The sequence below is a fragment of the Sinocyclocheilus rhinocerous genome, unplaced genomic scaffold (assembly GCF_001515625.1).
Source record: "Sinocyclocheilus rhinocerous isolate Xijiao unplaced genomic scaffold, SAMN03320098_v1.1 scaffold682, whole genome shotgun sequence".
NCBI lineage: Eukaryota > Metazoa > Chordata > Actinopteri > Cypriniformes > Cyprinidae > Sinocyclocheilus > Sinocyclocheilus rhinocerous.
Window position 1 is genome coordinate 1900361 of NW_015642528.1, and position 14408 is coordinate 1914768.

At 37.0% G+C, this 14408-nt stretch overlaps 1 protein-coding gene across 1 annotated transcript; it reads right to left on the reverse strand.

Moving 5' to 3' along the window:
- Positions 1-9615: 9615 nt before the first annotated feature.
- On the reverse strand, positions 9616-13710 carry LOC107756092 (CAAX prenyl protease 2). The gene is given in 9 exon segments (XM_074560239.1): positions 9616-10268; positions 10348-10410; positions 10476-10547; positions 10756-10923; positions 11133-11211; positions 13138-13221; positions 13384-13440; positions 13442-13484; positions 13586-13710. Coding segments are annotated over 9 exon segments (915 nt in total). The 3' UTR covers positions 9616-10044.
- Positions 13711-14408: the final 698 nt, after the last annotated feature.

Here is a 14408-nt window from a genome sequence, read left to right on the forward strand (position 1 = left end):
AAACTCTCTTACCTTTATTTCTCTAAACCAAATAATAAACCTTTCTGAAATCCATACCAAAAATCTTACGTACCTATTCCAATTTAAACAAGTCTATCCTGGTGTGGACTTTCTAACTTGAACATACTTGACCAAAGTAAAATTCCCAAATACCTCTTATTATAGACAAAATAACAGAATAATCCAATAAATATTCACACAGAAGAGACAAAAGAAGGACCACAGATCAGTTCTGCAAAAAAACATGGATACATTCTTTCTACGGAAAAAAAATACAGCAGAAAAAGGTACATTTTGTTTTTATGTTCATAACCCTCAAGACACACTAATCTACATCTGCCTTTTTGTCCTCAATTCTCCAGACATTGAAATACACTCTATTCTGAGGGCACATCTGCCTGCTATTCCACATTAAAAGCTGAGATTTGCATCTTTGCTTGTGCAAGATAAGGCTTCCTGAATAGAGATCAGAAAGACTGGATGCTTAAAGCAACACAACTGTTCTTGTGTTTCATAGCTGGAACTTGGAATGGAACTTTTCTGTGACAAGCGCATAGAAACAGTATCAACTGAAGAATTTTTTCCACCACTTTGGGGAATGACTGTCAGTAAAACAGACTGATTGTATTGCCAAATTCACTTCATTTCAGCAGTCAAATATGTACAGCTTGAAGTTCACACAGTCAATTGAGAACCTTTTTGTACTTATGGGTTTGTAGAATATAGTAATCTTTGATATGCACCGTTACAAGCTTAGTAAAACCATATTAAAGAGAAATAACACAGTAGTTCAACTGCCTATTCATTTCATTGTATGCACAGCTTTCAGACAGCCGTGCTATGCTGTTTGGTCACTTATATCAGATTGGCACTCTCCCCTGTCTAGTATTTCAAGACAAATAAATAATGGTCATGAGTGGTTACAAAGGGTCAGTTCCTGAACTAGGTCTGCAGACTGGAGATATTATCCTGAGGATACAACCTCAAAAGAAGCGATTTTCTCTTGATCTTAACATTATATGCCTTTTATCGTTTTAAGCCTCTTGGGGAAATGTTTCAAACACAATTAACATTAACCAAGTGGTTCTTACATTTGTTTAGTGATAGCCTACATTTTTATTGAAAAGAAAAAGTTTATATTTTTTAGCTTTATATTTTTTCTGATGAATAACAGAACAGTAAAAAAACTCAACTTAAATGGTTAGTTCACCCAAAAATGAAAATTATGTCATTAATTACTCACCCTCATGTCGTTCCAAACCCGTAAGACCTCCGTTCATCTTCGGAACACAAATTAAGATATTTTTGATGGAATCTGACAGCTCTCTGACCCTCCCATAGACAGCAATGATATTACCACGATCAACGCACAGAAACGTAGCAAGGACATCGGTAAAATAGTCCATGTGACATCAGGGGTTCAACCGTAATTTTATGAAGCTACGAGAATACTTTTTGTGCGCAAAGAAAACAATAATAACATAATTTATTCAGCAGTTCTTCTCCCCGAGTTACCATCTTCCGCCATTTTGGAGAGTATACCCAGAACGTAATCAGCGTTGTTTACGTTCAGTAGACAGCATGCGCATGCTAAATGTAAACAACGCTCATTACATTGATGGTGGAAGACGGTAACTCTGGGAGAAGAACTGCTGAATAAATTATGTTATTATTGTTTTCTTTGCGCACAAAAAGTATTCTCGTAGCTTCGTAATCCCTTTAATGAACGTTAGTTAGGCCTGCAATATTCTCTTCTTTTCTGTCATTTCTGTGTTGCAAAAGTAAATGAATTAATAAAAATTGATAGTGCTTAGCAGAAGCAATATGAAAGGTATAGTTGACCTAAAATAAAAATCCTGTCATTATACTCACTATCATGTCTCTCCAAAATGTGTCTGAAAAACACCAAAAAGCTAATAAAATACCCTAAGGGTAGTCCATATGAATTGTGTGCATTGTTTGAAGTCTTCTGAACAGACAAACAGACTCTAATTTAAGTCATAGTCACTGAAAATCTTGTCACGAACTTCTAAATGTGGCGCGCAAGCGTGAACATCTGTATGTTTACCTTTATTGTAATGGTTTTGTCTAAAAATGTTTCCATTCCCTTACCAAAAAGTAGTATACTTCAAGTTTATTTTAGTAAGTATACTTAAGTAAAGTTCAAGTATATTTTTAAGTATACTTTATGTAGTAAGTATACAAATATCAGTGTACTACTGGTATACTTGTAAGTGTACTATTTCAATACTCCTTGGGACTAAATTGGCCCACTTTCTAGTATATAAAAGTATACTTTTAAGTATAACAGTAGTAAACTTTGAGTACACAACTAGTTTACATCAAAATGTTTAGTTTGTACTGCAACTATACTAAAAGTGAACTTATAGGTATACTGATAGTTTACTAATTAAATACTTGTAGTAGCATTTTAGTACACTTTGAAGTATAGTCTCAATAAATAATAGTCCCTATTTAGGTATTAATTTGTATATATTTTGTTACATGAATATCTGAACATACAAAACATCAAAAGAACAGGGTATCTGCTTGTAAACAAAAACATTTTATTCTAGCTGCATGCATTCTTTTTTTAAACACTTGAATGTAGATAAGTTTCATAAATAAAAAATAAAGAAATAAACAACATTTTGAACAAAAAGCTGAAAAAAGACTATGAATTGGATTCAGAATGATAATCAAAACGTAGATAAAGTCGATCAACACCCCAAAGCTTGACAGTTATTATTACCTCTTCATTGGTCAACATTTTATTCCATAACGTTACACAGTTTTGATGCTGTTTTATGTCTGATGATCATGTTAGAATACATGTGGAAGCATCTGTTGTTTCGGTTTCTTCTTCACTTGTGTTTTTTGGAAATTCTGTACAGAAGATGTGTACTAGCGCCCCCTACAGTGTAACAATGAAAACACGGATTCAAGTATAAGTCAAGTATACTTAAATGTCATTTTAAGTATATTTCTGAGAAGTACATAAAAAGTAGACTAAAAGTATACTTTCCTATTTTTAGTTTAAAAGAAGTATACTAATAGCACACTTGAATAAACTTCTTTTTCGTAAGGGATTCATTCAACATACTAATTAAAAGCACAACTCTACAACCCACTGTGTCAAGCTTCAAATTCAATATGACTAACAAAGGATGTTGTAGTATGTTTGCCCCCATCTGAGCATGAAGGACCCTGCCTGATGTATGCACTTAAGTGATATCCTGATGAGGAATGCTGGGAAACGGTGTTTGCTCATTCTGGAAGGGGGGTTACTTTTAACATCCTGTCTCCCATTTTCTCAACACCCTATGTTGAGAGATCAGAAAGCCACTAGAGGTGTCTGCACTAGTGATTTAGCAGGACTTTCTGCTCAACTCTCTGACCCTGGATAACCCTTTAACCTGTTCATGCCCCTGACCTCTTGCATGTTTAATTTCCAACAACTCACATAAACAGGAAAATATTGCTACAGTGACTCTTGGGTGGTTTGGGATGTGCTCTTTCTGTATTTTTGTCGATTCAAATGGGTCGTTTGGACCATTTTAAAGGGCTTGCAAGAATATACAATGCGTGTCTATTGGTGGAAAAGAGGTTTGGAAAAACTGGAAGCTTATGGGTTCTTATGTAATTCTTTTCTAATTCAGTACACAGGCCGAGCCTATATTTCATTCTGTCATCAGCTGCTTGTTCCAAGTCAGAGGTTGTAGCCAGCATCGAACTGCTACGTATACACTTTTCCTTTATTGGTTCGAAATGAATCATGGTTACTGCTTTGATAAAATGTCAATAAAACACACATATGCAACCTACTGTGGAGAATAAACCAATAAATCTACTTTTTTTCATTACTTTATCCATGATGAGCTACTCATTTTTCCTACCTCATCAGATTTTTAAAGAGCAAACTAGCTTTCACAGAACATTTGTTTTCTTCTCCCATCCTCTTTTTTCAGTTTTCATTCTGTAGACTTAAGAGCTTAAACAAAACCTAGCCATTTACCCTGGCCTCCTCTATCCCTTTCTGGTTTTCTAATTGTAGTTTGTGACTGTAGGAGGCTTTGATCTATAAAACCATTTCACTCTAGTCCTCAAGCCAGGTATGAAAGTCTGCAATGACTTCTCCTAGTTTCTTTATTACCTCAGCTCCTCTTCTAACTGATGTGCATAGCATATGCTGGCTCTGATCTAGATAACATCTGCTCATTCTCTCTGTAGATTTGCTTACTTAGATTGAGAAACCTTCACATTCCTCAGAGCTTTTCTACCCTGCTGAGGTTGAGGTCTTTGTCATGGAGTCTTCAGCAGTGATGCTTCACAAAAAGAATCAAATCGCAGACGTCGACACTGAATATCACTATGGTCTAGACAGCCCAAAAATAGTTTGTAAAGGCCGAGATATAAAGAAAAACTCAAGTGTTTGGTGTCTGCTGGTAGTCTATGATCTTAAAGTCCTTAAAGTATCTCACAGGTCCCTTCGGGATAAGAGCGCTTGGCAGGCTTAGTGTCTGGTTGCATTGCTAACAGAAGTCTCACTATGTTAAAATCACATGCTACTCCTGCTACTGCAAGATTTTAAGCAGACTCCTTTTGGAATCCTCTCCTGGTTGAAAAATTCTTGTTTCACTGCCATCAAATAGTCCCTTAGTATTTAGTAGCAGCTTTCAACTAATCCCATGTTATTTTTTTCCCCTCACACCTATTATGCAATAACATATATCTGTCTACACATACTTGGACCATGCAGGGAGAGCAGTAAAGGGCATCAGGTGAGGTGTAAGGGTTAATGAGAACAATCTGGAAACCCCTGATGCTACTGTGAATAGTCTAGAGCAGGGTTTCCCTAACTCTTTACATCAGGCAGATGCTTTTATCCAAAGTGACACTGCATTCCCATGTTATTAGTTCATGCATTCCCTTCAAATTGAACCTATGACCTTGATGTTGTTAGCGGCACACTTTACTGTTTAAGCTGCAGGAACACTTTTCATGCTAGGAACCACACAGAGAGGTATAATAAATCTCAAGACCCACCATAAATGTTTTGGAACAATTTTTGAAGAAAAAAAAAAAATTTATATATATTTTCCTTGTCATATTATTTCGTTGGATAAGTCTGCTATAAAAATGAGGACATGAACAAAGACATGACTGTGCATGCAAAAAAAGAAAGAATATTTTTGCTTTCTTGGTGGCACAGCAAGTAAGAGCAGCCATATTAATGTAGTTATGCATTGACCTTGCAGTTCAATAAGTAAATCATATGTTTATTCAGAAGCCACTCAGTAAAGCATTCGTTAGAAGGATTCAAAGAGATAGTTCACCCAAAAATGAAAATTACCCTATGATTTACTCACCCTCAAGCCATCATAAGTGTATATGTATATGACTTTGATATAAGCCAAGAGGAGACTTTTGCTTCTGCAAACAAAACTTGGTTCTCGCGAGACTAGCATATTCTCACCGGAGCTTACACTACACCAACTGCTTGGATACTGGAACGCCACTCTCTCGTGAACATGAGTACGACAGTCAGTGGAAGCTGGACATTATGGTTTATAAAGTTTTAAATATGGATGTTTTTCTTACACAAATGCATCGATTTGCTTCAGAAGGCCTTTATTAACCCCCCGGAGCCATGTGAAGTACTTTAATTGATGGATGGATGCACTTTTTTTGGGCTTCAAAATCTCCAAAACCCCCATTCACTGCTATTATGAAGCTGGGAAGAGCCAGGACATTTTTTAAATATAACTCAGATTGTATTCGTCTGAAAGAAGAAAGTCATATACACCTGGTTTGAGGGTGAGTAAATCATGGAGTAATTTTCATATTTGGGTGAACTATCCCTTTAAATCAGTAACTCCTGAGTTCGCAAATCCTAATGAATGATTCAATAAAATAACCAATTCATAAGAGGCATTTGTTAGTGAATCGGATTACACAAGTCTCTCTGTATTTTTGCGTGCTACAGCACACGACCAAAGTCGCCTCCAAGCAAGAAACAATGCACATTCTGCAACACATTTCTGGTGAATCATGTCAGAAAAATGTAAATACAAATTATGCCCAATAACGAACTTGTTAACTGAATTTGAGAACTTGCTTCTTTATATTTCTGAAATGGCATGAATGCATCATTCTCACACTCCGCCTGACCCACCAAAGTTGCGACCCACAATTTGAAAAGCACTGGTGTATATCAATCTTAAACAGGTGGCCATGAAAAAAGCATAAAAGAAAATAAAATTAGCTTATGGCCTTTTAGCACTTTTACCTCACACATACCTTAGACGCACGTTACCTTGAGGCAGTACGCGCTGTATAATGATAATGAGCTTTACAAAAACAAGGTGTTGAGTTCATTCAGTATGTGCGTACGGATTTAATGGGTTCCATCGTTTGTTTATTGACTTAAAGCGGCATGGCTCTCAAGCGAGGCCGACCCTACAGGGCCTCTGAGCAGGAGGCAGAAGCCGCTCATCATTCATTAGACATCCTGAATATATTAGTCAAGACTACGTGGCAAACGTATTCAGCAGAATGTATTCCCAAGGACTTTTCACTTTGAGAAAAGGCGACTCAATTACTGTTCAAGTTTTTACATCTCGCTGAGCTAGCCTGTTTCCTTTCAGATTTTTTGCAAGGGCTCAGACCTTCTAAACTGTCTCCATATCAATCTTGAATTACTCCCCAGCCTTTCAAAAGAACAACGGTGTAGTCACATGTCCTCAGGATACAATGCACAGACTCCTTTGTTGTTTTATTTAGCCCATTTAACATTGTGGAGCGGATGGATGGTTTGAAGACAAAGCCACATCTTAGAGAACATTTAATATGTTCCAGTTATCCATGTTTCAAAACATCAAGAAAAATGACAGGGTAAAGTCTAGCGACATTTTTCTTGAAAAACAGTTATCTTTAAATGTATGGTCTGCGTTAAACATACTATGTAAAACCATGAATGGAATGTTGTGCGTTTCGTGGAATTCAGCGTAACACGATATGGAAAAGCAGGAAGATGGCAAGCTCACAGAGTCTGCTTTTTAATTTACAACAGAACAATTTACTTTGGCTCGTTGATAGAACAAAACAACAAAATGCTGTTGAGGCAGAAATTATCAAGATCTGTGTGAATTTGTGGCAAAAAATAGTTTTAACAATAAACATCTGCTGCTCACAGACAGGAAATCGTGGCCTTTCTATGATTACACCAAAAACTCCCCTTCTTGTCTTTGAAGAGGAAAAGGGATTCCTTTTTAAATTAGTCAATTACCCTGGGTCCACTTGTTTGTTTGCTTGTACACAGAAAGAATAGGAAGTCGAGGAACTATACGTTACAACAAGTGGTGCATTTACCATACAGCAATCTGTATTGCTGTGGGATCCTAAAAATCTTCTTTAAGTCAATGCACAACTGTCAGTGCAAAGTATATTTTGCCTTTCCAAAAGGAATGATCAGATCCCTTAATGGACATTCCAGGTCTATCAATGTCTTTCTAACTCTTCACCTTGATTATAAACACAACAGACAGATATAGACGAAGCCCAGCTGACACCTGCTTATGAAAGAGAAGGGGGCAAGAAGATTTTGAGACAAGCAAAGAGTTTGAGCAGTGTGAAATGGAAAATGAAAAGCTGATCAAATATTCCAGATTTCGCCAGCTAAATTGCTGCAAAAGAGACCAATAAAGAGAAAAACAGTCTGGAATGGGAGAAAGAGTCATGATGTTAAAACTCTCATTATTTCCATGATCTCTGGCTGGCTAGCTGGAGGCAACCCACTGACCTCAACCAGACTCCAATATTCTTACAATCTAATTATTAAAACAATATGTTCTTCCAATGCAAAGTTCTTAATATGCTTAACACGTCTGCCGTTCTTATTTTGCATGCAATGGCACCATGAGCTTCAGTTCAGTTCAGAACAGTCAGTCGTTTTTCTTCCTCTGTGTTGGTGGATACTGATAGCTGCTTGTGGTTATTAGAAAAACAGAACATCTTCCATAGAAATATGGCAAATAAATCACCCTTGCACAAAATAAAACAATATTTGGTTTCAGAATACACCAACTTACATCATATTTCACCAGCACTGATGGTTTTGTCATTGGCGCTGCCAGTGGAAAACCATATATTCGCATGAGGCCAATGAAACACATATGTGAACATATAACGGGAGAATGGTGAACACATTAACAATCGCCACGGGTTCCGGGAGCCAAAATATCCTGGGGATTCTTCAAAGTTTCAGAACACAATGGCTGCCCTCGGAATTGCATTAGGCCCCCAACCGCAAAAAGTCAGCCGGTGCTCCTGAGGGTGACCGTTAATTCATCATGGAAAATTGAGTCAGAAGATCTGGATTTCTGGTAAAGCTTCTCTGGTGAATCACCTTAGAGTCTGATATCATTTTTTGAATATATACGCTACAATATAAAGCATAAGCAAACTCTCTTAGCTACTGAATTCCTTCAGTCCTTCACACCTGAGGGTCAGTGTAGATGAAGCAAAGGGCAACCGCTCTGTTTGGAGAACAGTAATAAACCTCAGACATCTCACTGCACCTCTCTTGTTACGGCTCCCAGATACTCTGCATTTGGGTTTCCACCAGGCCTCAGGAGGACCCTGGAATTAAAGTTTCCTGGAGCCTCAGTCTACCTCAGCCGAGCAGAACCATTCGGAACACTCCAAACACACCGAGGAGAAAAAGAGCTCGAGTTTTTCATTGCTCTGCTGACACGTCCTCAAAGTGTTAGACACAAAATCTGTGTTTGTTTTTTGTGGAAATCCTTTTGTTGAACATTGAATAGTGTGTTATATTGATTGCCAATTATTATTGGAAGACTGACAGCTGCTGATGCCCAACACATGGTTTGAAATCAAATACCCTCAAAGTCCAACATTCCACAGAAATGTGTATTTGGCAGGAGCGTCCATATGGAAAAAATTGTTGTGCCGTGACCTGAGAAGTTGTGTGGCAAAAAAAAACACAGGAAATGTGTTGCACAAATTCATTTATCATTGGAGATCACTATCAAACAAGAGGAGATAGAGCCATATAAAACTGCCTGTTAGCTGGAAGATGCACATTGCTAATTACTTCCCATAGGTACAAACTCCAAGGTTATTTTGAAAGGCTAGTGCATAAATGAGGAGCGTTCACAGGAGAGCAATGTACCAGGTATTTTCAGCTCTTTGTATCTGTTTGTTTAGTTATCTAAGTGTCTCTATGGATATGTTCTCCATTACACTGGTCCTCATCACCATAACTGAACTTTGAAAATAGAAACAGAGACAGCAAACCATATAAAGTACACTCATGACAACATTGATGTTTTATCCATTATATTGGGCTGCATTCACATGCTCAGAAATACAGTAAAATAGCAATATTGTGAAATATTATTACAATTCAAATAACATTTCTATTTTAATATAAGCTGTTAAAAATAATTGTTGCTAATTGAAAAAGCTTAAATAAAATGTTTACTTGGTAACAATGATTTTAAGAAGACTGAAATTAAAATAAAGCTATAAAAAAATATTAATGTTATCTCTAAAATAACTGACTATTGTCAATGTTGAAAACAGTTGTGCTGCTTAATATTTTTTAATATATATAATAATGCTTTTTTTCTGAATTCTTATGAATACAAGGCAGAGAATGCTGCTCATCTGAGATTAGTATTATTGAATGTCGACTAGCATCTCATCTTTTATACACATCAGCACCTGGTTTTAATTTAACAACACGACAGCTGATAATTTTAACTGAAAGAAAAAGAAATATGGGGCATAATGAACGAATAAAACATTCGAATGAGCCACTGAGCCACATGCCAGTTTGAAAACTCTTACCACAAAAAGGCAAGGAAATGAAACATGACAGTCATTTACTCATCATCTAGGCTGATGAATGTCTTTTTCATGAAAGCAACATGCTTCATTTACTGTCTTTCATGCTCTTTCCCCAGTCATATTTTTTAAAGACTGTGAGGTACATTTCCATCCAGGCACCGTGAAGATGTGTCATGCACAGGCAGAGCGAGGTGTAAGCAGTAGACTGCAGATGGGGGTCATGCCATAAAAAGCAGGATCTGTGAAGGGGAAGAGGAGGATGAGGAAGAGCAGAACACCCAACTGGTAGGAGAGCAGGATCACAGGCCTCTGCGGGTGCTGTAAAACTGAGCCAATGGCAGGAAAACCCATCTGGTTGCAAAACGAGTGGCACAACACGGGTCCCACCAGATGACCTGGGTCATTAAGATATTGAAATCTTATGTGAGGCGCAAGTTAGACAACACTGTCTTTAGAAATGTCATTAATACTCACCTGTCCTTATGAATATGAAGGCAGAGTAGACTCCAAAAACGTAAGTATAAGTGAACTGGAAAGCTGAAAGATAACATTTAATTAAGTCTTAGCTGAGACAATGCCAAATGACTTTTAATTGCATTTACCTGCACAAATTAGGATCTCAAACACAGTGTCTTGTCCAAAGCGAAGCTGTTCAATGATATGATGGAAATGGGCTGTGTGGGACAGAAAGCACACAGTAAAGTCATCAAACCAATTCATGGAAAACCCAACATTCCCTGACACGCTGAGCTTTTAAACATCTCCGAACAATACCTCTTTAAAAAAAGCATTCACATACTGGCATATTCACTGATCATTATCAGAGCTTGACAGCGCCATCTGCTGAAAGGACTACATTATAATCTTGCTACTTTAACATACCCACGCCAAAGAAGAGTGGACTGATGAAGATGGCAGCAGTGGGACCGGTGCATGGCACCAACATTGGAATCATGCAAGCCCGAAAAACAAACTCCTCTGTTAATGGAGCCACCACCTGGTTCCTCAACCATCGCAAATCTTTCACACACTTACTCCAAGATCGAGAATCTGCTCAGTCATGAAGATCTCAGTATTATAAATTGTGATGAAAGGCATTGAACAAATATATTCAGATTCATGAGATCATTTTTTAATATTCAATAATATTTTTACTCATATATTTAATATCATATACATGCATATATTTAGTAAGAAAAAAAAGTCAACTAATTGATCAAAACGTATTATGAAAATTCACATTAATTGTTCATACTAACTCAGGCCTGCTTTGACATCATGAAAAAGTCCTCTTGGACTCTCAATTGCCAGCTGGGTCAGAGGTCCAAGAAATAGTACCTGTGCCCCCCAAAAAAAGAGAGAGACAGAAATTTTTTTTTGAAGGGGTCATGACATGGATTTTTTAAAAATTATTTTGATATGTTCCTTGGGGTTTAATTATAATGTTAATATCGTTTTTTTGCACACAAAAAAACATAAATATGTGGAAAAAGGATTATTTTCAATCCTCATTCTGCCCAAACGACCTGTTTTTAAGGGGCGGGTCCCTTAAAGCTTCTCAGTAATCGCCCACTGTTATGATTGGCTAACGTCATTGCATAGGAAATAGTATCAATGCCCCCTCGCTATTGCATGAGTGTTTTGACTAACGTTACATGATCAAAAATAAAATGGTAATTTCCAGACAAAGCATTATGAAATAATTTACTTACGGTTTGTGATGCAGCTGCAGTCAGATCTACCGCTTCATCTTTCAACAAGTGATGAGTTCATTTGCAAAAACAGATAACTCCATTTTTATTTATTTTCAGATATGTTTCCGTTTTTTTTTTATGCATTCCAAGCAGAGCATGTGAGTGTAGCGGATCAGGGAGTGTAGCGGTCATATTTCCTTCGACGCGGAGAGCGCCCTTCTGAAGATTCCGCTCAACCCAAAATGCCCTTTGGTAATTTGCTAGTTCGAGAATCTGTTCTATACTCCTCTGATTATATAATGGTAAATATTACAATATCATAGCACAACAACAGCGATCAGCAATAATGATAAGCCTAATACTCACAATAAAAATAATACGGTCATATACAGGTGCATCTCAATAAATTAGAATGTCGTGGAAAAGTTCATTTATTTCAGTAATTCAACTCAAATTGTGAAACTCGTGTATTAAATAAATTCAATGCACACAGACTGAAGTAGTGGGTTTCCACCAGGAAACCAACACCAGGAAAACACAATGGACCAACACCAGCAGATGACATTGCACCCCAAATCATCACAGACTGTGGAAACTTAACACTGGACTTCAAGCAACTCGGGCTATGAGCTTCTCCACCCTTCCTCCAGACTCGCATCGAGCGTATTTTGCAGTATAAAACACGTATTTATACCGATTTCATCAGGCTCCGAAAATTCTTCAAAAAGAACACAAAGAATGGCCTTCTCAGCTGCCATAGTTGCAACTCTTGCGTCAATAGAACAGGGTGTTCAACGCACCACCGTTTCCGTTTAAAAAACGTTTTACAACGTTTTGTCGCAGCTGAAGGCAGCCCTGATTGATTGATATCCCACAATCCTGTGCATTCCATTCCATGATTGGGTGAGCTAAAAAAAATAAATATGACGTCTGAAAGTTGCATTTGGTGGTCAGTTTGTGTGTAAATGTATATTTCTGACTAACTTTTTGCACTTTTGATGTTATTTCTAGCAAGAAATCAGTACTATAGTAAATAAATATTCATATAGACATCACCAAAACTCGTTCTATTTTGTTCTGCCCACAAGCCTGTCCAAAATCAGTTACATGAGGTGCCTTCGTGTAAAAACGTTGCCTGCAATGTCATCGCCTGATAAGGCAGCTAGGCAGCAAGTAAGCTATTCCTCAATGTCTTGCTCTGGAGGCGTGTTTATGCAAATACTTGTGCCCGGGTGACATCACATTGCACCTCAGATCCAAAACCATTTTTGGAGCTTGATTAAATTAATGCTTTGTTTATAATGAGGAGGACGTTTTAAGCTATGAAACTTGCAGGATGTTTTAATAGTACAAAGACCTCTTATTTGCCAAAAGATCAAGGCAAATTAGATTTCTCATGTAATGACCCCTTTAATCATTATCAGATGGTATTGTTTGTTTTTAATTTGCATAACTAAAAGATTATGAGGTGTACATTTGGGTTTAGAGGCCTGGTTTGTAACCGGTTACTGTACATGTCTATCCAAAGGAAATGGAGAGTAAAACAAACGAGAAGACAGCAATAACATACCATAGTGAGTGTCAGCGGCAACAGAGCAGCAGGGAAAAAAACGTCTAGATGAATTCCCATCAGTGCCCACAACGGTGGACTTGGCTGTAACAAGTCCAAAGAAACATCATATTAAATGTAAAACAATTTATATAGATAAATAATAACTTATTAAATAAATAAATAATCTTAACACTTGATAAAGTACCTGAATACCTGTAAAGTATTCAGTCACATACATGAGGCACTCTGGCAGCCCACACTCACCCTGACTTTCATTGAATTTGTCCATGCCAACACAACCAGTGGTGAAGCAGCTGACAGCACAAAACAGTGGTGAACGCCTTTTTATTGTGTTTGGGTGATCCCTACAGAACGATTTAGACATTATACACTGCAACTGAACTATAATCCTAGATTAAAAAAAAATAGCACAGTGATTGCAGACACAGCTTCCTCACTAAGTTACCTGGGTAGGTTTCCCCTCCATACATACAAACTCCCAACATACATACAGGCAAGCAATAAACAACACACAACAGATATCCAACACTCTTCTTCAAAAGTCTCTGAAAGGGTTTTGATTGATAACATCGTCCGTTATTCCAAAGAAACATGCTGCTGTGTGAAAAGAAGATAATGAGCTTAAGCTACTTGCAGTTCATGACGTAGCCTCCGTTGTCAAGCCTGAGCAATGTAATGTTATTCTAGCATTGTCACATTTTTATGTCTAGGTTATGTCTTCTCTTATGTTTTCTAAACTGTTTTAATGAACAACTGAATGTTTTAATAGTTGAAGTGGTTAGTTTTATTGCACTTTTAACTTTATGCACTTTAGCATATCTGGAAATGTGGCCCAGACTAGTTTGGCTGATTTTAAGAAGTTTAGAGAGAGTCAAACTGTATTATTATTATTATTATTATTATTATTATTATTATTATTATTAAAGTAAATATTTATACAGATTTACTAGGTGGCAATGAGGTTGGCAGCTGTTATGGTTGACCAAAAAAGTCTCAGCAAAAAAGAATTTCAATATTAACTATAATAATATGAATACAAACAATGTTTACTAGTAATAAAAGAAAAAAATTGTTATAAACGCAAAAATACTTTTATATTCCCATACCATCTACCCGCCAAAATACGCGTGTGAAGTGAGATATGATCAGCGTCAAAAACTGTCAATATCACCAACCTGTGGAAAATAAATGTAATTGAGTTAAATTTCAATAGTAAGTCTCACTCCCTCCAACTTAATATTTTTAAAGCATGCATATTCCTTGTGCAG